The sequence below is a fragment of the Tursiops truncatus genome, chromosome 6 (genome assembly GCF_011762595.2).
Source record: "Tursiops truncatus isolate mTurTru1 chromosome 6, mTurTru1.mat.Y, whole genome shotgun sequence".
In the NCBI taxonomy this organism is placed as follows: domain Eukaryota; kingdom Metazoa; phylum Chordata; class Mammalia; order Artiodactyla; family Delphinidae; genus Tursiops; species Tursiops truncatus.
The window spans coordinates 105,516,095-105,541,985 of record NC_047039.1 but is presented as its reverse complement, the minus strand read 5'-3'; the positions used below and the strand labels follow the sequence as shown (position 1 = coordinate 105,541,985).

The following is a 25,891-nucleotide window of genomic DNA, read 5'->3' as shown; positions in this document are numbered from 1 at the left end:
CAATTTTTAAGTGTTCCCTTCCAAATGAAGTGCAATCAATATGGGGAAAGCGCCTTTCCACCAGCGAGTGGAGTGAGCTTGCCTCCGATACAAGGGCTCCTTGGTTGACAGAAACTCCCCTCAGCTGAGATTAATATAGGCTTCGGTGACCACCGTGATTTAAACTTCTGCGCTCAGAACTAGGGCTGATGAACAGCTACCAGATACAGGGGTCAGACGGGAACCGGGTTAAAAGAGTAAATGTTCACCATCTCTTTAGGAACTGCTGGATGATTCTAATTCCTTCCTGTACTGCACTTCACAAATACCCTTAGATGTTCAGATGAAAAAGACAGGTGTGAATTCATGGAGAACATCAGTAATATCTGAGAAGTCAAAGAAATTTTCAGAAACGCTTCTGAATACAAAATAGATGATGGAAACATAAAACCCAATGAATTCAACTGCTCTCCCTTTTTTAATCAATTTTACACAATGATATCATACATGAGTAATCACATTAGGAGACATGATGGGTTTCCTGTACATATACAAGATGGTGCAAGCTCGTTAACGGAGGCTTATATAAGGTTTTATCAGTTTCGAGAGGAGGCAGTACAGAGCTATTGAATACAGGTGAAGCACAAGAATACAGTAGACAAGACAGGATATCAACTCAGCAGAGGTGAATTCTTAAGGCGTGTGGCCCCTGCCCACACTGTCTGCCATTAACCAAGTGTAGAGGACTTCCTCTCTCGTGAAGTTAACCTGCGCTGAGCACAGGCCTGTAGGACACGCGGCTCCGTGGTGACCCCACAGCTCAACTGCACCCACCTTGATGCTGAAGCAAACTGCATCTTCCTTTCTCCAAGTATTCTCAAGAGTAATAAAGCTATTCCCGGTCACCCTTGCTCCTTGGGTAACCTACACTATAAAATATATTAAATGATTATTAATCTGGCAACATTCTCAAGCATTTTGGCATTCAAAGGATCTCAAATAGCTCATCTCTATTCATCTACTCACAGAAAATTCTTTGAGCTTCAAGACTGTTTCTGATTCCCACCCTCCCGCCCCCCAAAGTATGGCCATTACACATAGGATAAACTTACTAGAGTCAAAAGAACTAAAAAGAGGGCAGACTTTTCCTTAAGAAATAAAGCAGGAATGGGGAGGGAAGAGAAAGTCTAGGACACACATAAATGGAGGAAGCTGAGTCCACGAACGTTTCTATCACTGCTATGCAATCCATTAACAATTTTGAGCAAGTGTTTCCTACTTTCCTTTTTCACACTCAATCTCATCAGAGAGAGGAAGTGTTACAACTTCACAACATCGACCTTCACTTGGCCCATGGAATTCCCATGGTAGGCAATGGGGAAACGGTGCCGACTGGCACGCAGTCAGCTACAGCTTCTCGTGGCCAGAACGTGGCCTCCTCACGGTCTGGCACGGGTTTTTGTTCTCTCACTTATGCATCTCAGGAACATGTATGTTGAAAGTCTACATTAAAGGCTTCCAGGACACAACAGGGAAAGAAAAACCATGCATCACATCCACATCTATTTTCGACCCTTCACAAAGCCTAATCCTCTTACAGCAATTTCATATCTGTATAAAAAAGGCTTTCCTAAGCAGGTTTTTAAAAAGAAAAAGCAGGAGAAATCAGTAACTGTGGCTGAGATTTGACCTAAAGTAGAGAAAGAAAACAAAATGTTTACTAGATTTAAAAAATAATAATTTTACAAGGACAATCTTCAATCTGTATTTCTATTACTTGTCTCCAGAAGCAGAGTATTAATACAAAATATAAACTGATTTTTCATTACATAATTCCACAAGATTTCAGTGAACATTTAACATTTATTACCTTTGTAAATTCCATGTAATAATCGGTGGCTACCGAATGTTTCCTATATGTGATTTTATACTTTTGCACAATCCTTCATATAAACTATGTACCGGGAGGAAGTGTGATAAGAAACATCTAAAGAACAACTATTCCTCTTTCCTGAAAGAGCAAAATCAAATTACTCCCTATCTCACACCCCACCACTGCCATGCAGAAAGTTACCAATTCCTAAACTCAGAAATCAACACTATAATAAACGCTGTCATGAAATTAAACCAGTGATGGTCTATGCTGAAGTGGTCCTCACTCCTGACAGGTTTCCAGAGGAAAACAGCTTAGACAGCTGGCCTGTGCTTCTCTGCCACCACATGCCTCAGGTGTAACTCTGATGCCAAAGCCCTGGGGTCCTACCCTCAACACTGTCTCAAGCCCAATCTCCAGCCCACTGCAGAGTCCAATCTCCTGCCTCCACAAAATACAAACCCACCACCCCAAACTCACCACCTTCTCTGCCACAGGAAAGAGCCCTGTGCAACGTCCACATCTTCATATTTATTTCCACAGTGACAACATGGACTAGATTTAGTAACCATCATGGGGGAGAGAAATCTCTCATTGACCTATGAGTTAAATCCCAAAACAGTGAATTTCAACTATTCCAAGTCTTCTGTTGACTTAACATTTATTGAGTCAAATGCTAAACTCCCCCTAGGCCTTAGAAATAGTGGTAGACAGTTTGTCTTGTCAAGTATTTATGATGGGATTTGACTTCTAAGACCTAGACAAGCTTGACAGTTACAGCCCATGAAGTACATGACTCAACACAGATTTTTTGATCCAACATTCACAGGACATTTTTTTAGTACTACTTTAATTTTGATCTCCCCCTAAAAGGCAGAAACCACATCCCACACTCCTATGCAACTTGTTATCTCGGCATTTTAGAATAAAGGAACAAGAAGAGGTCGAGGCATAAAGAAAACCCAGCTTCTCTAGGAACAATGGAGCACACGCTTCCTGGAGAGAGGGAGGAGACAGCCTCTGTACCCATCTGCTCAAGGCTGTTGGCCACAGTTCCCTTAAAAATGCCTGGAAATGCTGCCAGCAACAAGAGACTCAAAGTAGGGGACCAAGTTTTATAAAAGAAGCTAAACATGTTTAGGAAACATAAAAAGTGTAACCAGTCAGTGATGACCTATGTATAAGACTTGTGCTTGAAGCTTTGGTGGGCTTCCTTGGCCAGTTTCTCAGACACCAAAACCCATTCCTGATTAATTATCAACATAAAATCAAACCAAAATACAGAAACACACACTTTTGTTCAGAAGAGGGAAACAAAGGCACAGAAACCTGCCAAAATAGATTTTTTTTTCCCATAAGAATAGTATGGTTGATTAAAATAGTTTATCACTAGTAAAACTTGTATCACTAGAGCGGACAATACAAATTAGTTTTTAATAAAATGACATTCACTGAATTCCTGGTATGTGCATTCAATGTGAATCATCATCAAAAATATATTACAGTTAAAGGTTTGTAAGGAGTTCTGTTTGGGGTTTCTACACTATATTTAGCATTTCAGATGAGAAGTACCACAAGAACGTATTAGATATCTACTGTTCCTTTGTATGTAACGTATGGCAATTAAAGAGTCTATCTCCTACTGCGGGCTCAAAGACATCCATGGTGAGAAACGTCTAAGTGATGTACTCAGTGATTTCTACACCCTTCATCAAAGGCAGCCCTGTGCATCAAATTCCACACCTAGAAAGTTCAATAAACTGTACTACACTTTAATAAATACTTCTGTGTATTTGTTCGCCTTTTGCTTTTAAGCTCAGCTTAAATTTTGTCAAGGAAACCATTTCACAAGAGGGTACATGACAACCTACTATCAGCAATATTCCTTGTTTATTAGAATCTGAAGATGTCCATATTACATCAAATATAAATATATATTATATTTACATTTACTTCTTAGCTTTTCAATTTAGGTGAGTATATTTATAGATAATGCCACTAATGTCACCACTATTATAATCCTCAGTGCAACTGGTATTTTCCTTCCATTAGATGCATATAAGATTAGACAGCACCTTAAAAGAGGTGTACTATTCTCTCTCTCTCTTTTTTTTTTAAATGAAAAGAAACAATGGGTATCCATAAACGGAAATCTAGGAATTTTCTAGGAGATTCTGTTTTGTTTTTCAGTATTTCAAAATACCTGAAAAATGTGGTCCCTTTTTGCAGTACTAGTCTCTACTTGGGGACAAGAAATTAATGAAATATGCAACTCAGAAAGGAAAAGAGCCCAAAGAAAAGAGAACCTGCTTGTTAGCTCATTAATCTGTTTAGTAAAGATCTGTTTTAAAAGGTCTCAACACTGTACAATATTATACAAAAACAATCTTCAGCCTTCAAAGCAGCTGGTACATTTTCTAAGAGATCCGTGTGCCCCCCTAACAGTCTGCTGCCTTGGTGGGCCTTGGTCTTGGTTACTTTCGGTCATCGATAGTCTTAATGAATTCAACTGCTGCTGTGAACTGCATCCACCAATAAGACTCCTCTCCAGACAGACAGCTGGCATAAAAGCTACTGATGTACTGAACAGTGGACAGCAAACAGGGTGGATTTGCCTAGAGAAGTGAAAAATAAAAGAGTCAATTACTCAGCTGTATAGCTCTGCAAATATAGTTTACAGTAACATCTTCAAATGTTTTTCTGTGGAGAGAGATACTAGTCTTTTTTCCATGTTTCCACTGCAGGGGGCACATGTTCGATCCCTGGGTAGGGAACTAAGATCCCACATCCCACATGCTGCACAGCGCAGCCAAAAAAAAAAGAGAAAGAGAGAGAGATACCAGTCTTTTTGAAAATAATCCCCCCAATCCTTTCTGGAACTAATCTGTAAACCCTAGCTACTATGAGTAGCAACAGTACTGGAAAGGCTACTCAGGTTCTAATCCTAGCTGAACTATCTAGAGCTTTCTATCCTAACAAAGCACTTGACCTCCTTGGTCCTTAAAGAGGCTGAACTAATCCCAGTGGATTTACTCAACATCCCAGGATTTCAGAATGTTAGATAAGGAAAGAAATGCTGTAGGCAAATTGAGTTATATCTGGTTCGTTAAGTCCAGCTAGAATCAGCTGCGGGGGGGGGGGGACTAAAAAAGAAGAGTATGTCCTCTGCTGCAAGAGGTAACACAGAACATTTCCTGCTTTTTCACCTTCATGTGGAGAGAAAGGACACAGGTGTATTAAGTTAGGAGGACAGGCTAAGCCCTGCTCCTTCAAAGGAGCTTAAACTGGCTCTGCCTAGAGACTAAACACATCACCTGTGGAAGAGAGAGGAGCAATGGGCAACAGGAAAAGTTATGAAGGCTGATCACACATTGATCCTACAGGTTCTGGCTCTGAGATAAGAGTTCAGGTTGCAGAAATACTGCAAACATTAAGAATTAGTAAGCTATATGTCAAATATACTTTAGACATCAACAGAGGGCTGAGCTGACCGGAGCACACGGGTGATGCAGTTATTTGGTGGTTGTGTGCACCCAAACCGTATGGTTCCCCACCCCCCGACCAAAATGTTCAAAATAAACCGTTTAAATGATGCAACTTTAAAGTCAAAAAAAGAAAAGAAATGTCAGTACTTTTAAAAATAATATGGTAGGGCTTCCCTGGTGGCACAGTGGTTGAGAGTCCGCCTGCCGATGCAGGGGACACGGGTTCGTGCCCCGGTGCGGGAAGATCCCACATGCCGCAGAGCGGCTGGGCCTGTGAGCCATGGCCGCTGAGCCTGTGCGTCTGGAGCCTGTGCTCCGCAACAGGAGAGGCCACAACAGTGAGAGGCCCGCGTACCGCAAAAAAAAAAAAAAAAAAAAAAAAAAAAGGTACAATTACAAAATATGAGGCTAAAAGAGGAGAAAGATGATTGGTAAATGTAGTAGTTTATGTGATAAGTACTATGAAGAATTCAATGAGAAAGAAGATGGTAAAAACATGATAAGGGCTTCCCTGGTGGCGCAGTGGTTAAGAATCTGCTTGCCAGCAGGGGACACGGGCTCAAGCCCTGGTCCGGGAAGATCCCACATGCCTTGGAGCAACTAAGCCTGCACGCCTATAGCCCGTGCTCCGCAACAAGAGAAGCCACCGCAATGAGAAGCCCACGCACCGCAACGAAGAGTAGTCCCCACTCGACACAACTAGAGAAAGCCCACATGCAGCAACGAAAACCCAACGCAGCCAAAAACAAATAAATAAATTTACTTAAAAAAACAAACATGATAAAAAGAACTTGCCCTCATTCATCCTTTCATTCAGTAATTATCTGAGTTCCAACCAAGGCCTTCAGGTACTGCTTTAAAAGCCGAAAATGTTCTAGCAATCTAGTCCTCCCCTCCTTTCTTCTGAAAATCCTAACTTCTGGACAGAACAAAACTTGACATTAGATACTTCCTTTCTGGGTAACACAGAGCTTGAAACTTGTAAAAGAGCCAAAGTCTCTAACATCTGGTGACATCTGCACCACCCGACTCAGGACACCCAATAAACTATTCTCACTAACGGTAGTGAGGGACCCACCTTTATCAACACAAAAACCAAAACAGGGACGAAGTCATCTGCTCCTGGGACGGAGTCCTCGTTGGCCAGGCTCAGGAGGTTCATGATCGTGGAGCACATTCTCAGGATGCACTGCACTTTGTCCCGGGGCGTCTTGTAAGCACTTATTGTCCTGATTTCTGACTGTGCAGATGGCCACGGTGCCTCCCGAAGATAAACCTAAGTGAGACAACACAGAGACAGTTAGACAGATCTTGGATCAAGCGGCAACTACGTGCAGCGAACAGAGCGACCTCCACATCAGGAGGCCGAAGGGTAAGGCTGTTGCCTTTCCCTTTTTCCAGTAAAACCAAATCGCGATTCCTCCCCGTCCTCCTGCTTAGGAGTCCTCCCGCTTAGGATCGAAGCTTAACTTTTAAACTTTTAAATTATTTGCTTTGCATTTTAAGATAAAACCACCCAAGGGAATTCCCTGGCAGTCCATTGGTTAGGACTCTGTGCTCTCACTGCCACGGGCCTGGGTTTGATCCCTGGTTGGGGAACTAAGATCCCGCAAGCCCCGGGCGTGGCCCCCCACAAAAAAACCACCCAGATACATATTAATAGAGGCATATGATAACACAGAGCCTAGAACTCATAAAATTTCAAACGTTTATCTTTCTTAAAGAGCTAGAATGGAACTTATCTCTGTATTGTAGCTGATTCCAAAAGCACAAACAAGCTACTTTTAAGATACTTTAAAAATTAATATGTACCTTTGTTGCAGTAGTTCTAGAAATCGAAGACAATTAAAAATTTTATGCCAATTTATGTTTGGATTTTATTATTATTATCTTTTGGCCACGCCATGCGGCATGCAGGATTTTAGTTTCCTGATCAGGGATGAACCCGTGCCCCCTGCACTGGGAGCACAGAGTCTTAACCACTGGACCGCCAGGGAAGTCCCCTTCATGTTTGGATTTTAATAAAACCACCAGAAAACTCGTATACCTAAAACGTTCCTATTTTCAGAGTTTGTAAGAGTTGTATGACAGATAAAAATGCTAATATAAATAACTAAAAGGTAATTTTGAGGTCACATTCAGATTCAATTCCCTCTCCTGGACAGTAGTTTTCACACTCTTTGAAGTACCACCGGATCCCTTCTTCATATGGGACTTTCCTGCAGAAACGTGACTATAAAAGCACCAGTGCAGAGCACTGCTGCCCCAGGAGGAGCAGAGCTATGGACAGGAAGACCCGTCTGCAGGGGCTGGCGTCAGGGCAGGGCCTCCTCCATGCTGGCCCTCCCTCCTCTCCACTACTAAGGTCCCTTCCCATGCCAGGGAATTTTAATCCGTGGAAGGACCTTTGAGAACTTTACAGTTAGACCAAATTGCATCTAGTGCAAGTGGTGTTGTACAACTTATTACATTCTGCTTCCTTGAAAAACTGGTAACATGCACATGGTATACCAAGCAATTTTTAATTAAATAATACCACCCACACTATATAAACCTGTATTACCTCTGGTATCTGAAGAGCTCTGTGATTTGCAGTCACTACTTTAGACAATCTCTGAATATGTTCATGAAGAACTCTGAAAACCCCAAAAAATACATAAGTAAATATATATTTCAGAAAATAAGGTACACCGATAGTCATAATTGATGTTTTTCAAAACATTTAAAACGTTTTAAACTTACTTCTAGATACAGATTACAAATACAGTTGAGACTATCTCTTAGCTGTAAGTACTCTGTCTTGTCAAAAAAAAAATCTCCTATTTAGGATCTGCTTAGAAATGCTGAGTAAGCCAGGGGGATGCAGGGAGAAGAGTAAAGAAGCCCTCCTTTCCTGGACTAGGACAGCATTCCAAGGGAGAAAGCAGAGGAGCCCTTAGTCTAGAAGCTAATTGGACAACTAATTGGTAAATAGGCCAAGAGGAAGTAGAGGGATCAGGGGTCAGAAACCAAAGATCAGAGATGCTTAGACAAGGGACTCTGAGGACACTCCACCTCTCATTTCAGAGATGACAATAACTAGGCTTAAAAAGGAGAAAGGGGCTTCCCTGGTGGCGCAGTGGTTGGGAGTCCGCCTGCTGATGCGGCGGATGCGGGTTCGTGCCCCGGTCCGGGAGGATCCCACGTGCCGCGGGGCGGCTGGGCCCGTGAGCCATGGCCGCTGAGCCTGTGTGACCAGAGCCTGTGCTCCGCGGTGGGAGAGGCCCGCGTACCGCAAAAAAAAAAAAAAGGAGAAGGATTTGCCTAAGGCCACACAGTGGTTAGGAGCAAAGACTAAACCCAGCTTTCCTGACTTCGAGTGTTCTTTCCAGAACAGGATTAACTCTCCACTCTACAAACCCACAGAAACACCACGCAAGAGAGGGTAGGAAGAACCTGCTTCAAAGGTGCTCTTTGCAGTAAGTACAGTTTGAATGTCCCCATTCCTCATCCCACTGTGGAAGCCAAAAACTGGTGCTCTGGAAAGAAAACAGGGCCCATTTGGCAAATTCCACACAGAAACTTGGGGAGGGGTAAAAAGCCTCTGAGACTATGAACAAGCGAGAGAGGCAGGTTGGAATAAGCCTAACCCACCCACAGGAAAGTGAACTTTCTCAAATGTACATACAATATTGTAAAATTTCCATGAAAAAAAAAATCTTATGGAAACAACCAATGCCCCACCCTATTACATGGGCCCTTGAGAGTCGCCCACAGAGAGAGCCCATGTCACTGCTGGGGGGCACGGTGGCCATCTCAACATGCTTGGGGCAGAAACAGCATCGTAAAGCGGTGGTCAAGAAAATGCAGAAGAGGAAAAAAAAAAGCTAAGTCATCCATAGCCTCATTACCCCAAAATAACCACTGTTATCATTCCAGATTTTTTTTTCAAGATTAATTTTTTTAGGTTTACTTTTAAGAATAGGCTTTATTGAGATATAATTCATATACCATACAATTCCAGATATTCTGATTTTCAAATATATAACTTTTCATTCCAAACAAATAATAAGCATATAGTATAATAGAAGTCACGCACTGTGCTGGATGCCCTGATGGAGTGATGAATAAAAGCACTATGCTGCTGCTCTCACAAAGGGAACAATCCAGTGGGGGATACAGGCATTCATCAATCGATCACACAAACCAGTGGCCAGGAACAGGGGCGATTCTGCCCCCAAGGGACATCTGGCAATGTCTGGAGACACCCTTGGTTCTCACACCTGGCAGGGTACTACTGGCCTGTAGCATGTAGAGGCCAGGGATGCTGATAAATGTCCTACAATGCACAGGACAGCCTCCCACTCCAAAGAATTATCTGGCCCCAAATGTCAGTAGTGCCAGCTTGAGAAACCATGCCTCCAACAGATGTAAAACCGCAACTGTGGCAGGTGCTAAAGGAAGGTATCCAGGCCTGAGGGAGGGCTGACAGGGCGTTTAACCTAGTCAGAAAGGCCAGGAAACGTTTCCCCGAGGAAGTGATGTCTGAGTGAAGATCTGAAGGATAAGAGTAGGGAGAAGAAAGAAGGGAAGAACAGCTGAGACAGAGTAAACAGCAGTGCCTTCCACAAAGGCCGTACCAATTTATACACCCTCCAGCCTGATTCCCCACATCTCTGAAAACAGAGTATTTTCATTCTTTCTGGTAACTCTGATAGGTGAAAAAAGGTAACATGTATTTTTTCCTTCACTACTCAGACACTAAGTCTCACGTATAGCTTGTCTAAAATAATGGGGTTGGCTGGTATATTGCTACTTAGTCCAACACAGGCCGTTACACTTAGAAGCACTCACTGGTCACGGAGTATGTCCCCGTCCTGATTAGGGTAGAAGGCAAGTTTGAAGATCCGATTCATCACACTTCGCTCAATGGCGAGCTGGGCATCCTGAAGCTGCTCCTCACTCGCATTCTGCCATATGACATCCTGGGCCATGGCGCCATACAGGAACTGCAGAAAATCTTCCACCTGAGCAGTTTTATCATCAGCTGCTGTGAGTTTCTGAAAGTCTCCAATGCAAAATAATAATTTTTAAAATACAGTATTTGAATAATTTCAAATATGAAATTATTAGAATTCTTTTTTTTTTTTTGCGGTACGCGGGCCTCTCACTGTTGTGGCCTCTCCCGTTGTGGAGCACAGCCTCCGGACGGGCCCAGCCGCTCTGCGGCATGTGGGATCTTCCCGGACCGGGGCACGAGCCCGTGTCCCCTGCATCGGCAGGCAGACTCTCAACCACTGCGCCACCAGGGAAGCCCTCTCCCAACTTTTTAATAAACTATAGATATTCAATCCAGGATAAACATGGAATTTATTGGTTTGACATCAAGGTTTAATAACTAAGAAATAATTGCAAATTTAAGGAACTTCTCTTAGACAGGTAGGTACTCAAAAAAAGCAGCAAAAGAAAAATTCCCAAATCTTCCCAATAACATACAGCTTAACCTAAAGGTCTCTAGTTACCTTGAATGAATTCCCTGATCTTCTTTTCTTTGCTCTCAAGCAGCAACCTCACACAGACAGTGGTGAAGTATCGATTGGCCACCTCTTTGTCCCGCAAAACCCTTTGCAGTAGCCTTTCCAAGTGAGCCTGCGTGGTCTGCAGTCCTTGTCGACAACGAGTGAGGTAAGCAATATAGGGGGCCCTTTTCCTAAAAGGAAATATGCTCTGCAGGACATCAGACATACACGGTGCACACTTTCTTCGGAGACTAAGAGTCCTGATTTTTCCTTAAATGAAAAAACTACTCCAAAGACTTTGGTTTTACAAATTAGCATGTCAGGCTGCAGACAACCATCCTGAGGACTAATTATGCTCCAGATCAAGAAACAGAACCAGATGCAAGGATGTAATGTACAGCACAGGGAATAGAACCAATGTTTTATAACAACTTTAAATGGAGTATAATCTGTAAAAAAAAGCGAATCACTATGTTGTACACCTGAAACTAATATAACATTGTAAATCAACTACAATTAAAAAAAGAAAGAAACAGAACTCTTCTGCATGTGTGTCAAGAACATCATCTACTGGGCTGAACACTTAGCCCCTTAATTCCCTAAACATCGCTAAGTCCCTTTGCATCGTTGGTCTGCTATTTTGGAGCAGTCGCCATGCTGGTAGAACCTCATACTTAACAGGAAGTTGACTGCTACAATGACTAAAATGACAACAAAATACAGGTTAATATACTGCTAGATCATTAAACATACCACTAATTATTTGCTTATAGTCTAAACGTAGCAATCATTAGAGCACCCATTCCCTAAGTCTCTTTACTTCCTAAGCTTCTCAACTACATTTTAATGTCAGCAAGGGACGGGCAACAGACAAAGGGCAGTGATTCCAAGACCTACACCTGCTTCCCTGGTCCAAGGAAGCAGTCTTTTCTATCCCTCTAAAACAGGGAAATGATATCCTAGTTATCCTGGTGTCCCCTCCGCTAAAGGTGGGGCAAAGCTGAAGTAAACTGCACTCTGTGTTAGGAAGAGCTGCTCATTTATAACTACATTTCCAGACTAAATATCCAAATGTAGTCCTTGGAAATCTACATCCAGGTTAACATAGCCAAGCACTTTGTGCTGAGCCTAGATTCATTTCCGAAATAAGGACCGAGAAGAAAATACCTGCAGCTGAAAAGAGGTGTATAAGTGAAACATGTGGGGTATAATTACCTATAGTCCTCGGCGATAGAAGCCAGTAGTTTCCTACAAGTCCTGTTATCAAAGCGGCACACACAACGCATTGTTTCTTGAAGTTGAGCCATTAAGTTTTTATCTTGTAAATTAATTGCTTCTGCTATTTGAACTTTTAGGAAGCAGACAATTTCATTGTCTAAATAAAAAAATAAAAATTCTGTTATTGTTGAGAATTTCCACAGGCTTTTCATAAGCTGAAGGTCATCCCTCAGCCTTTGGGATGTCAATTACGCTTGTATCAGTAGAACTAAGCAGTATCAATCAGAGAACATTTTAATGAGCCATCAATAATCAAAGTGCCCTTAACTGATAGCTAATATAAATGTATTACATTGAACTGTACAGAACTGCTGTAGAGTTTATTTTTTTATTTTTATTTTTTTAATAAATTTATTATTTTATTTATTTATTTTTGACTGTTGGGTCTTCGTTGCTGCGTGCGGGCTCTATCTAGTTGTGGTGAGCGGGGGTTATTCTTCATTGCGGTGCTAGGGCTTCTCATTGTGGTGGCTTCTCTTGTTGCGGAGCATGGGCTCTAGGTGTGTGGGCTTCAGTAGTTGTGGCTCACGGACTCAGTAGTTGTGGCTCGGGGGCTCTAGAGTGCAGGCTCAGTAGTTGTGGCACACGGGCTTAGTTGCTCCGCGGCATGAGGGATCTTCCCGGACCAGGGCTTGAACCCGTGTCCCCTGCATTGGCAGGCAGATTCCTAACCACTGCGCCACCAGGGAAGCCCTGCTGTATAGTTTAAATACAGTTGAATACTGGCAATTCATATGGTTCAACGTATAAATATAGGAAAAAATAAGCTATCAGGCAGCAACTTACCTTCTGGGTCTGTATGGTCTGGTAAACCATTCCTTGTTGAATGGGTTAGCACTGGGAAAGCAACAGAATCCGCAGAACAAAGAGCGAGCCTCAGTTTCTTTTTTGCATCTCTGAAGAATGAGTTGAAGATACATTAATTTCTTTGTTCACATATGGTCATATTTTATGAACTATTATCATATTTAATATACAAATCAATAGGCTACCACGTCAGGACTCAAATGTTTCAAGTGGTCATAAATAAAAGATAATTTTCAACTTACTGACACCTCACTTAAGGAGTGGGCTTTCTAGTTACCTGAGAAGCAAGGCTGCAAAAGTGCTCTGGGCAAGGACCATTCGGTAAAGTCACCAGAATCAAACAAATCCTTTTTGACCTTCTAACATACGCTGAGTTCTATGCTAAGCACTACGAGGAGAGTCAAGGCTGGATTACGCCCAGGCTGGGAGGGAGTCAGCAGACGTCATCAGATCCATCTCACCACCCACATTTAGGAAGTCTTCTACCACATCTCTTGAGGAATGTTGATCCTGCCACAAGACAAGCTGACCCCCGACAAGAAGCCCTATCTGTTGCCTTGCTGCTTGAAACTTTGTGTTGAGCCAAAACCTGCTTCTTTTCAGCTTCCGCCACTGAACCACCTGCCACCACCAGGCAGAGCACCCTTCAGTAAGGCGTCACCCTCCACAGCAGGGCAGCCCTTCATACTGGGAGGGGAATGTAGGGCGTGGACCAGAGCTTCTTCAAAGCGTCCAAGGCTGCCATCCAAAAAAAGGAGTCGAAACACCTCCGAGAACAAGCCAGAGTTTGCTCCTCCTGCGGGATTATCACTTGTCCACCTCATCTAACTAGTTCTGAGTCCTTCCTTATTGGTTTGCTTCCTCTAAAACGAGTAACTTACAAATCAACCCAAACAAATGTAATATTTGCCTACTTTTCAGAGACTCCGAATCTATATAACAGTAAAGTCATGGCTGGAAAATAAAAATTTAAATCTTTAAAAATTGTGAATCACTGTGTTGTACCCCTGAAACTTATATAATATTATATATCAACTATATCTCAATAAAAGTAAATAAATAAAATAAAATGATATGCTGCTTAGAGTCTGCTTTAAATTAATTGGGGGAGGAGGTAAACATGAAACAATATGGGCCACGTATTAGTAACTGTTATATCTGGGTAACAGGCACATCACTGTACTCTTCCATTTTTGTACATACTTGAATATTTCTAAAATAAAAAGTTTAAAAACAGAGAAAGAAAGACAGAGGCAAAGTCATAGATAAAAACAAAGAGATGGACGGATGATTAGTGCTTTAAAAGTGATAATCCGTGTCTGGAAAAACACAGGTTCCCTGTGAAACGAAAGCAAATTTTTCAGGTTCCTAAAGTCATTTTCTTTCTCAAGCCCTGTTAGAAATGGAGAGACCTGCACAGGTAATGAGGAGAATGACAAACTGGGAGGCTTACTGGGGACAGTGGGTCATTCAACAACTCTGCAGCGACCCTCCTTCTACTTCAGTCCTGCCCTAGCACCTCTCACACACAGAGCTGGGAATTCTGCACAGGCACAGGCACTGCCACTGTTCCATTTAAATTACTCATGTGGGGCTTCCCTGGTGGCACAGCGGTTAAGAATCCGCCTGCCAATGCAGGAGACACGGGTTCAAGCCCTGGTCCGGGAAGATCCCACATGCTGTGGAGCAACTAAGCCCACGTGCCACAACTACTGAGCCTGCACTCTAGAGCCCTCGAGCCACAACTACTGAAGCCCACATGCCACAACTACTTGAAGCCCGTGTGCCTAGAGCCCGTGCTCCGCAACAAGAGAAGCCACCGCAATGAGAAGCCCATGCACCGCAACGAAGAGTAGCCCCCGCTCGCCGTAACTAGAGAAAGCACACGCGCAGCAACAAAGACCCAACGCAGCCATAAATAAATAAATAAATAAAATAAATTACTTATGTGGCCCCTGTGAGCATATGAGGTTTTCTTGTTTTTGTTTTCAATCCCTGAATTAAAGCCTTTGATGTATGACATCCACAAGGGAAGCAAAGTCTTCTCAGTGAATAGTATTTCATTCTTATCTCTCTGCTTTACACACTTATTAAGTGACTCAATGAAACACCTGACTTGAAGTGACTGCAATGGTGATGAAAAGTTCAAACCCAAAGGTCCTAAATCCTATAAAAGAAATACCTGTAAGAGAAAGCTGAATCCTGAGGGTGGGCGGCTTGGCTCGCGGAATCTGGGAGATCGTCAGCTGAGATGTTTTGCAGGGTTTCGTCACGATGCGAATCGTGCGCACTTTCACCGTCACCCATAACTTCTAAACAAAACCCAGCCCCCCAAAAGGATAAGCAGGTTAATCTGGAACATTCTGGCACTGGTAGATATTCAGAACAACTCAACAATAAATTAACTTGTGCCTTCCAACAAGAGTTCTTTGAAAGAAAAAAGAAAAAAGGAACTTCAAACACTTAACTAAATTATTGATAGCAATGGTAATATATCAAGAGAGCAGTTGTTGAAAATAGTTTTACTTCTTATCTGAATCCTAATCTAAAACAATGAAAGTCTTTATTAACTTAATACGGATAATACTCTGTAATCACGATCACTGAACCACAGAACTAAAAGGGGCCTCAAAAATCATTTCAGGGCTTCCCTGGTGGCGCAGTGGTTGAGAGTCTGCCTGCCGATGCGGGGGACACAGGTTCATGCCCCGGTCCGGGAGGATCCCACATGTTGCGGAGCGGCTGGGCCCATGAGCCGTGGCCGCTAAGCCTGCACGTCCGGAGGCTGTGCTCCGCAACAGGAGAGGCCACAACAGTGAGACACCCGCGTACCGCAAAAAAAAAAAAAAAAAAAAATCATTTCACATAACACCCTCATTTTACAGACATGGAATCCTGCCCAGTCAGAAAACAGCTGGCTGTGAACCCCTTGGCCAGGCTGCACTGAGGTCTCCGGTCCTCATTACCAGGGCTGCTCCCACTGCCTGAGAATGAGCTGGGTACGAACTCACAAATGCAGCCAGGACAGACCTGTGGTTCCCACAGTTGTTTTTAATGAATCAATTTAGTTAATACATGCATGTATAAAATCAAAAGAAATAAAAGTTCCTTAGTGTAATAAAGATACTGTGTCTACGTAGAAAAAATATCTTTATTCTTAGGAGATAGTTTCAAATGCCTCAGGAAAAAATATATATAGAAAATGTGACAAAATGTCAACAATTGATAAGTCTAGGTAGATGGAATATAGACCTTCACTGTACTATTCCTTCAACTTCTTTGTTATTTTAAAACTTTTCAAAAACAAAAAAAAAAGGTGTAGGATGGGACTTCCCTGGTCGTCCGGTGGGTAAGACTCCGGGAGGCCAGATTCGATCCCTGGTTGGGGAACTAGATCCCGCATGCTGCAACTAAGAGGCCGTATGCCGCATCTAAGAAGTCCACCTGCTGCAACAAAGATCCCTTGTGCCGTGACTAAGATCCGGCACAAACAAAATAAATATAAATTAAAAAAAAAATGTAGGAAGTTCTCCTCTCAGGCTCCCTATGAGTCCCCCCCCCGCCCCGAGTCAACTCACGTTATCAGTTTATCAGAGATTCTTCCAGAGATACTCTAATTTATCTTGGGAATTGTACCATATTTTTCTGATAACTGTTCAAAAGTAGTTATTACAAGGTTACTTTTAATTCGGACCACCTTTATCACTGTGATACGAAGGTTACTATTCCATTCTTTATCATGATTATCACCTGCACTTTCGTAGTTTGCCAGTGCTCCTTCACTGGGACTGGTTCGTTTAATGGCATTCCTGTATTTGTCCAGAATATCCTCAGCAACCTGAGTTTGTGCACTGAGTCTAGGGCTCGGGTCATCTGAAGGGGAAAGGAGAGGGAGAGAATTAGCTCCCCTTGGTTTTCACCCACTCTGATGTTAGTACGACACCAGTAGCATAATCCCAAAGGCGGATTAGGAGGTAAGACTTAAAAAGAGCACATATCTCAATGTTATAAGAGGCACCATGCAGCTGCCTACTCATCCCATTTCTAGGTCTGAGAGCCTTGCCAAAGCACGAAATTGGGAGGATTACTCCACTTTCTCATCATTGTCAGAATTCTGCATGACAGTGTCAAAAAGTTCAGTGCAGACTGAATGGATGATGGGTTTCTAAAGTGTTTACACTCAAATCACTGTTATTATCAATTCATGCTACCAGAACTTCCAACACTGCACTTTTATATGTAGACTTCATTTATTCAGACATCTCTATGCTGAAGGAGGAAAAAAAGTACTCCAAATTCAAATTAAAGCCTTTTAAATAATACTTTTAAAATGTCTTCCTCCACTCTTCCTTCTCTCACTACACCACATTTGGAAACTTCAGATATTCATATTCTTACTAAATCTCACTATGACAGTACAGCTGCTGGATTTAGAGCACTTCTGTGCGTGCAATGGTGTCAGAGGCACTCCTAGAGAATCTAGACACTGTTGGGGAGTGCTGGAATTGTACCTCGGGTGCACAGAGAAAAAGCTTATCACAATCACAGGTGCAGCACTGGTTACTGACTGGCCCACTATCCGGTCAGCAAAATCAGCACATCAAAATGTTTTCTTGGAGTCAGATGGCAGAGTCACTAATTAACAGTTAACAAAGCAAAGAAGTGCTACAGATCTATGGGACAAAATATAGTTCCATAGTGAAATGTAAACTCCTGAGACAGATCTAGGCCAAGCAGGTAATGTCTACATTCTGGTAGAATCCCATTTGTTAAAAAGTCTTAAAACAGATAAAAATCACTAGAATTTATATACGTGTACGTGTTAATAGCTAATATTAACAGCAGCTAACATTTATTGAGCATGTACCACGTGCCAGGAACTGTGCTAAACACCTTATATGAATGATCTCAATTAATCATCGCAACAACCCTACATGGAGGTACTACTATCACCCCCATTTTTAAGAAGAAGAAATCAAGGTAGAAAGAGGTTAAGTAGTATGCTCATAGGCTCTTCTTTTGTTTCCATAAAAAAATATTTAGTGTTCATGTCTCCGTAAAATTGTGGTAACTGTAGGGAGAAACGATTTCCAAAATAATATAATCTTTCTGCTACAATGATGTTTGAATGCATGATAATAGAGTCCTAATAAAATCTGATCTTCTTCAAAATGTAAACTGATAAAACCTTCATCATTACAAAATCTTTTTTTTGCTATTGGTTTTGAGTGCTGTTGAGGGCTCTAAAAACTGGTTAAACATAGTGAAAGCAATAACGTTGCTTATAACTTTTATTTCTGTAACACCGTTCTTAAAATTTTTATCTGAGGACAATTAAAATAGACAAAAAATGCTATATATACAAAGCTGTGAGCAGTATTTTCATAGTAAAAAAAAAAATGGATACAATTTAAATATCGAAAAAGCAAGAGAATGTTCACACCGCAATAAAATAATGACAGATGATCTCAGAGCCAATAAAAATTATTAAAAAACCAACTATGTCAAGCAGAAATTGGGACAGGGTTTATGAAATAACATGTGGTAAAAGAATACAAAGTTACATACACACTCTGATTTCATCATGAAAAGCCATGTATAGATAAGGAAAGATTGGGAGAGAACATGGAAAAAAGAAAATTAAGGCGGCGAGATTATGGACAGACTGCTAAGAAATTCCCTCTCATAACATTTAAAAAAATTGACTTAATGATACTTTTCTTTGGGTCATTAATTAGGAGTGGGTAGAAATTTCTGCACCAGTAGGGAAGCTAAACTGCTTGAATCAAACACAAACAAAACGAAATATTTTATGGAAAAAAACTTACTCTACCTAGCTTACAGTTTAGGCACCAAGGACTAAGAAAAATGTATTGCCTAAAGACACGAGTAAAAAAATAATTTATAACTTCTCCAAAGTTATTAATTCAACATTTTGAAAACCTGAGATTTTATTAAGAGCATTCTACTCTGTGAATGGTGGTGGTGTTCTAAAGCCAGGAGCATGGTAAGAAAACATAAAAATCTTGCCGAAAGGATGCCTTTCCACTGCTTCTCAATAAGGCTGTAAGTCCCTAAAGAACAAGAGTCATGTGTGATTTGACTGAACACCTACCACACTTAGCACAGTGCCTGGCATGAGTCAGATGTTCAACAAGCATTTGTTGACTGATTGAGATAGGTTTGACTGCTTTCAGCAGGGAACCTGGCCTCAAAGCACAGCTCCTGCTGCTTAAAACCCTTTATTCCAGGCAAGTCACCTCATCCAATAAACAGGGATGTACACGTCGACATGGAAACGTCTACATTTATTTTAGAACTAGACATGACAATAACTATGCACTGAAATGGGATTCTACCTGTACTACACTGAGCTCTTTGAGGAGGATGTTCTTTTGAAACCTATCCCATTTTTAAATAAAAGTCTTCATTTTACCTTAGTAGGATAACATAATTTAAAATCAAGACAAGAAAAAGAGAGGTGAGAAATTAATTTCCCTCTAGACGTTCTTCAGTCACTGGAGACAGTATACAGCTATCAAACTCAAGGTTGGGTCATCAACACTGCCTCTCATACTTTTTCCTTTTAGGGTGTTCATTCATAATATGCCAAAAAGAAGCTGCAAAAATACAAATGCTGAATGAGGTAAGAACCCAACCCCTAGTTGTATTTTCCTTGGGTCAGATAGCAATGTTAAAATGATTCAAGCTGTAAAAAATTGGTAAAGTTTATAAATTTACGATATTGTTTGAACACTTATCACGAAAAAAGGAAATGATTAGGTAAAATAGAATTTCACAATGATCCTGAATAATCAAGAACTATAGATGGAAATAAATTTAGAATTCTACAATCAACGTTAAAGAAAACTGTTCAGTCAATGATCCAAAGATACGGCATGCATAGCACTAAAACCATCACCACACTTTCCTAAAAGGCACTGTGTGTCATCATCCCACTAAAATGTCGGGTTCTAGGGTAGGCCTAGAGGCTCAGGATCAGGGGCCTCATCATACACGGAAGTTATGGTAATGAGGATGATGATGGTGGTGGCGGTCTGCAGGAAGAGCGCACTGAGATTCACTGTGGCCGCCAACTGGAAACCACAGAGCTATGAAGAACATACTCCCCACTGTACACACACAGACACACTCTTCTAAGAAGGCAACGCTTATGGCACCCAAGAAAAAGTGTTATGAAATATGTGCTCTGGGAATGAAGGAGCCAGGAAGTCCATGGGTCTACAAACCTGTGAGTGTTGAGAATCTGTCAGGCCCCAGATCATCTTTGTCTTTTTCTTGTTTTTCTTTCTTTCTAAATGGTATAGGAGCTGGAAATTAAATAAAGTCAGTAGTGTGACATATAACATACTGCACTACTCGGAAGACAGCAGTCATTCTGGAGTTAACTGGTGTGCCAACATTTCTAAGTGGAAGGAAGGTGAAAAGTTTAAAAGCTAAGAAATCCCGAGTGTCAACTGATAATCATTCTTAAAATAGCATTGAAGGTGCTTAAAGAAGCTTCCAGAATCTGCTTTGGGGTCATCTGCCACAGGAAGAATGATTTAACAGGAATCTCTTGGGACTGAATCAAAACCACTGCCTCTTAACCTCTGCTCAAAACACGACACATTCAAAGCTCTGAGCCTCAGTCTCTCCTCCTAAAGTGGGCTGAGTCTGGCGTGAAAGCGGTGCTCCGCGGCTCCTGAGCATCACAGAGCCAAGAAGAGGCCTTTGGAAGAAGCCCTTCCCTCTAATCCTGCATGATCTCTCCTTCCTGGAAGAGATGCTTTTGCCAACTCAAATTTCAATACCTACTGGTATGATGTCAGGCTATTCACAAGAAAAGCAAACAATTCTACACAACTGCATTCCAGAATAAACACTAATATTCAGGGTATTATCATTCTCAATGAACATAAACATAAGAAGCTTAAGTTTATTCCAGGAATGTAAAGGATAAATTTTCAATGTTTGTTTACTAAAAGCATCCCTTTTTCCTGAAATAATTATTAGCAATACGTATGTCAAAAGTCCTGTATATTTAACTTCAATGGTATATGATATTTAAACAACCGTGACCTGCCTGCCTTTCATTTATGAAACCGCTGCCACTTCCTGCAAAGAACAGGAACTGTCACTTCCAAAGCTGTACCTTGGCATTCACCTGAGTGAGATCATTTTCCATACCCTCAAAACAGCAAGAAACTGAGGCCCCACAGGCCTCACGGAGGAGGTCAGATTTTGGCTCTCTGAAAGAGATTTTGGGGCTTTACTTCTCGTTGCTGATATCACATTCTGATATTTTATAAAATTACCTTTGGGCATGGCAGAAACAAAACGCTTTCTCCACCAAGGTCTGTTCCTGTCTGATTTCTCATCATCGCTATCTTTGCGTTCTTCAGTCTGTAGAAAAAGTTTGATGCTTTATTTGGAGTTGGACAGCAGGATAAATTACTATGAAAAGGATTTTAGTTAGTCTGTGAAATACAAAAACCACTAGTTTTTCTTCAAAGCAAAACTGTTCTTATTGTTGTACAGGCAACTTCTGGAACAGGGATGTATACCTTTCAAGCACCAGACTATGATGGATCACTTGAGGGTAGGCACTATCTCATTACTGTCAGTAAACCAAAAGCTTAATACAGAGTCTAGCATAGAGTAGGCACTCAATAAATACTCATATGGGATGAATAAATGCAATGCACATAAAATCTAGAGGGGTAGTAGAGATGGTAGCAGTAATATTAATAATAAAACTATGTATGTACTGTGTGCCAAACACTGAATGTGAGGACATATATTATCTCATTTAAACTTCACAGTAGCCTTAAGAGATAAATACTGTTATTAAGCCCTTTTTATAGATGAGAAATATGAGGCTAAAGAAGGTTATCTCCTCATCTTCCCAAAGTTATACAGACCATATGGGGCACAGCCAGGACTCAAACCTAGATCTGACCAACTTCAAAGTTCATGTTTTGATCACCAATTATAATGAGTTATTATTAAGACACATGTCAAAAGGCAGAACCGTAATTCCTGTACTAACCTATCATGTGACTTTAGATAAATCATTTTATTTCTGTTTTTTCATCTACAAAACTGGAACTAAAAATACCTTCTCTAAGGGCATCCATGTGAATGGGATATCAGAACCTAAGCAGAGGAACGGCATCCAGGGAGGGTTTAGTGGTGGGGATGGGATATTGATTACATACAGGGGGACTGATCAAATGAGTACATACATGAAGAATAATGAAAGCAGTTTTCTCACTGCTGGACAAGGGAACTGCAAATATGGAATGGAAGGAAGATGAAATGAATTCTATTGTTTTTAGACTGGAAATGGTTCTATACATATAAAAAGAAAGATATAGAAATAAATACACATGTTAATGTGCATGTACACACACACACACACTCTCTCCCTAGCTCTGTCAACTGAGAGGTCCTGGGAGCAGCTACATCCCTACAACAAAGAGCACACCTAATAGCCAGATCCTGATTTCTAAAAACCATTTTCTACTAAAAGGAACAAGGGCTCCTTGGAGAAATGGCTGATTCCAGGACTAAAGCAGACACAATACAATACAAGCTTATAACGTTTTGTTCCAGAAAGCAGAGAGATACTCAAAGAAAGATACCCAAATGTCAAAAGAACACAGGAGCCAGCTTGAAGGGGTGACCATTGGCCAAATCAGGGACAACTAGGCTTCAAAATAAATGGCTGTAACAAACGCATTGACTAAAAATAGAAAATCATGAGACCATAGATATGATTAATAAGTGGATAAATTTAAAATTTGAGAAAGAACAGGATATTTACATATTTTCAACGGCCTCTCTCCTCCCAGAAATACTTATTAATTACAAAGGGGAAAAGAGTAACTTACAGTAGTGAAGCCTGGCAGACAACACCTTCATCAAATGATCCAAGTGAACACCAGAGTAGTGGGACAAATTTAAATTGTGTGCTACCTGGTAGCATGCAGTGAAATGAACACAGTGTCACTTTAGTGATATTCCTGCCTAAGATGAATAACCTGAATCTAATCATGAGAAAATATCAAGCAGATCCAAATTGAGGGACATTTTAGAAAATAACGCCTGTAACTTTCAAGAGCATAGGGATTTCCCTGGTGGCGCAGTGGTTAAAAATCTGCCTACCAATGCAGGGGACACAGGTTCGAGCCCTGGTCCGGGAAGATCCCACATGCCGCAGAGCAACTAAGCCCGTGTACCACAACGACTGAGCCTGCATGCTGCAACTACTGAAGCCTGCGCGCCTAGACCCGTGCTCCGCGACAAGAGAAGCCACCACAACGAGAAGCCTGTGCACCACAATGAAGAGTAGCCCCCACTCACTACAACTAGAGAAAGCCCGCGCACAGCAACGAAGACCCAATGCAGCCAAAAATAAATTAATTAATTTTTTAAAAAGAGTATAAAGGTCGTGAAAGTCAAGGAGAAACTGAGGAAATGTCCTAGACTGAAAGAGACTAAAGGGACTTCCCTGGTGGTGCAGTGGTTAAGAATCCGCCTGCCAATGCAGGAGACATGGGTTCGAGCCCTGGTCCAAGAAGATCCCACATGTCACGGAGCAACTAAACCCATGCGCCACAACTACCGAGCCTGCGCTCTAGGGCCCGCGAGCCACAACTACTGAGGCCGCATGCCACAACTACTGAAGCCTGTGCGCCTAGAGCCCGTGCTCCACAACAAAGAGAAGCCCCCACTCGCTGCAACTAGAGAAAGCCTGCGCGCGACAATGAAGACCCAACGCAGCCAAAAAGAAAGAAAAAAAGCCTAAAAAGACATAACAACTAAATACAAGATGTGATTTTGAATGTGATCCTTTCATTATAAAGAATGTTACTGGGACAACAGGAGACACATGAATGGGGTATGAAAATTATCATTAATATATTGATACTTTTTTTTTTAATTTAATTTAATTTTTTTTTGCGGTACGCAGGCCTCTCACTGCTGCGGCCCCTCCTGCTGCGGAGCACAGGCTCCGGACACGCAGGCTCAGCGGCCATGGCTCACAGCCCCAGCCGCTCCACAGCATGTGGAATCCTCCTGGACCGGGGCACAAACCCGTGTCCCCTGCAGCGGCAGGCGGACTCTCAACCACTGTGCCACCAGGGAAGCGCTGATACATTATTATTAATGTATGCATTTTAATTTCCTGATGTTGATGGTTGTACTATGATGTGTAGGGGAAGGTGCTTGCTTGTAGGAAACTTACACTAAAGTATTCATAGGTGATGGAGCATTGGAGCATTAGGTTGGCAACTTACTCTCACATGGTTGCGGGGGAGGTTCTTTGTATCTACTTCCAACTTTTTAGTAACTCTGTGATTGTTTCAAAATTAAAAATAATAACGCACTGGAAAAAAAAGAAAAAAAGTACTTCCTCTAACCATTTCTGAAGGAAACTGTGAGGTTTAAATGAGATACAAAATTGCTTGGAGGAAAGTTAAAAGTATTATAAAAATGCAAGATACATTATTACAAAACCAGAGTAAAGGCTTTTTATGGGTTACGGTCGTGGACATATAGGATTGACAAATCACCTTTAATCATGACTACTGTCCACCCTTCATCGTAGATTTATATATTCCACACTAATTTCAGGTATCAAGAGAACTAGGCAGATGGAACACTAAAGCTGACCATAATTAGCAAGTTCTTCTACAAGGCCTGCGTCCCATACCTCTCCTCTTGAGGAGTCCTTACTCGGGGATGAAGATGATGAATGGGGTGCAGCCACCAAAGAAGTAGCACCAATGGCTGCGGCTTGGGGGAGTTCTCGCTCTTCATTCCCTGGACGTCGGTTCCAGCTGGGGTCACTCATAGGTCGCCGGACAGAAGACACTATATCAGAGCTCCTGCTGCGAACTAATCTCTCAGGGTAAGAATGCCTTTGCTTAAATGCCTCCATCTCAGCTGGAGTTAAGACATGGGAACTGAAGTTTGGCAACCTGGCCTCGTTTCCTCCTGCAGCTCCTTCCAGGATTGGGGGATCTGGTGGTGGATGCGATGGCCTGGCATAGTGAACCTTTGGCCTTACTACAGCAGAAGCCCCTGGAACACAGAAAAGAAGTCTGCAGCTGAGACACAACAAAGTCCAACAAAGGCATGAACAAAGGGTTTTGGTTTTGTTCTTCTGTCCATGATAAAACAAGAGTCAAAAAGTTCATTTGACTACTTTACCTTCATGTGAAGACAGTGGATCAAACATGGCAAGGAGAGACTCTGACTGAGAAGGAGGAGAGGTCAGCTGGTGGGCACCTAAAAGAGATGGGCAAACTGTGTGACCAAGTCAGAACTCATGACTCAGTAGGAGTTACAACACTGTGAAAAAGGTTCTCTTCCACAGTCTTCCTTTTTGACCAATTACAACTTGAGGGGCATATCAGAAAAAACATGATCTAATAAATAGCATATTCTGCTTACCTCAAATTCATTTTATGTTTTTGTCTACATATTTACATGGATTTTAATTACATTTAAGTAGTCTAGCATCCACTGCCTATTACTTCTAATGGCCAAACTGTACTATGGTTAATGCAAAGAGCAGAGCCAGAAGATGTAAATCATCAAAATTTTCAGAATGTCACAAGTTCCCTGAATCTCACCTTCCCTCCACCTATAAAACTAGGGGCAATACTACCTACAGAAGGAGTATAAATAAAAAGTTGTAAAATTTGAAATTCTAATATTGCTCTCAGCAAAAGACAATTTATAAGATAACTCATAACAAAAATGAGTAATACGGGACTTCCCTGGTGGTGCAGTGGTTAAGCATCCCCCTACCAATGCAGGGGACAAGGGTTCGAGCCCTGGTCCGGGAAGATCCCACACGCTGTGGAGCAACTAAGCCCATGCGCCACAACTACTGAGCCCGCGTGCCACAAGTACTGAAGCCTGCGCGCCTAGAGCCTGTGTTCCGCAACAAGAGA

The 25,891-nt window shown here is 41.8% G+C and overlaps 1 protein-coding gene across 7 annotated transcripts in view; it reads right to left on the bottom strand.

Annotated features, from left to right (window-relative positions):
• Positions 1 to 438: 438 nt before the first annotated feature.
• Positions 439 to 25,891, bottom strand: part of GAPVD1 (GTPase activating protein and VPS9 domains 1) — a 73,161-nt gene continuing 47,708 nt past the window's right edge. For 3 of the 7 annotated variants that reach the window (XM_019949230.3, XM_019949232.3, XM_019949231.3), the window contains exons 14-26: positions 25,143 to 25,220; positions 24,643 to 25,013; positions 21,239 to 21,326; positions 20,171 to 20,251; positions 16,671 to 16,793; positions 15,103 to 15,232; positions 12,900 to 13,009; positions 12,051 to 12,210; positions 10,839 to 11,026; positions 10,171 to 10,384; positions 7,901 to 7,973; positions 6,416 to 6,613; positions 439 to 4,467 (exon numbers count right to left, since the gene is read on the bottom strand). In XM_019949230.3, coding sequence (XP_019804789.1) covers positions 4,327 to 4,467; positions 6,416 to 6,613; positions 7,901 to 7,973; positions 10,171 to 10,384; positions 10,839 to 11,026; positions 12,051 to 12,210; positions 12,900 to 13,009; positions 15,103 to 15,232; positions 16,671 to 16,793; positions 20,171 to 20,251; positions 21,239 to 21,326; positions 24,643 to 25,013; positions 25,143 to 25,220 — 1,955 coding nt within the window. In that variant the 3' untranslated portion in view covers positions 439 to 4,326. Of the gene's footprint in view, positions 4,468 to 6,415; positions 6,614 to 7,900; positions 7,974 to 10,170; positions 10,385 to 10,838; positions 11,027 to 11,060; positions 11,285 to 12,050; positions 12,211 to 12,899; positions 13,010 to 15,102; positions 15,233 to 16,670; positions 16,794 to 20,170; positions 20,252 to 21,238; positions 21,327 to 24,642; positions 25,014 to 25,142; positions 25,221 to 25,891 lie in introns of those variants that run through there. The other 4 variants (XM_019949233.3, XM_019949234.3, XM_073806597.1 and 1 more) reach the window with 3 other exon arrangements.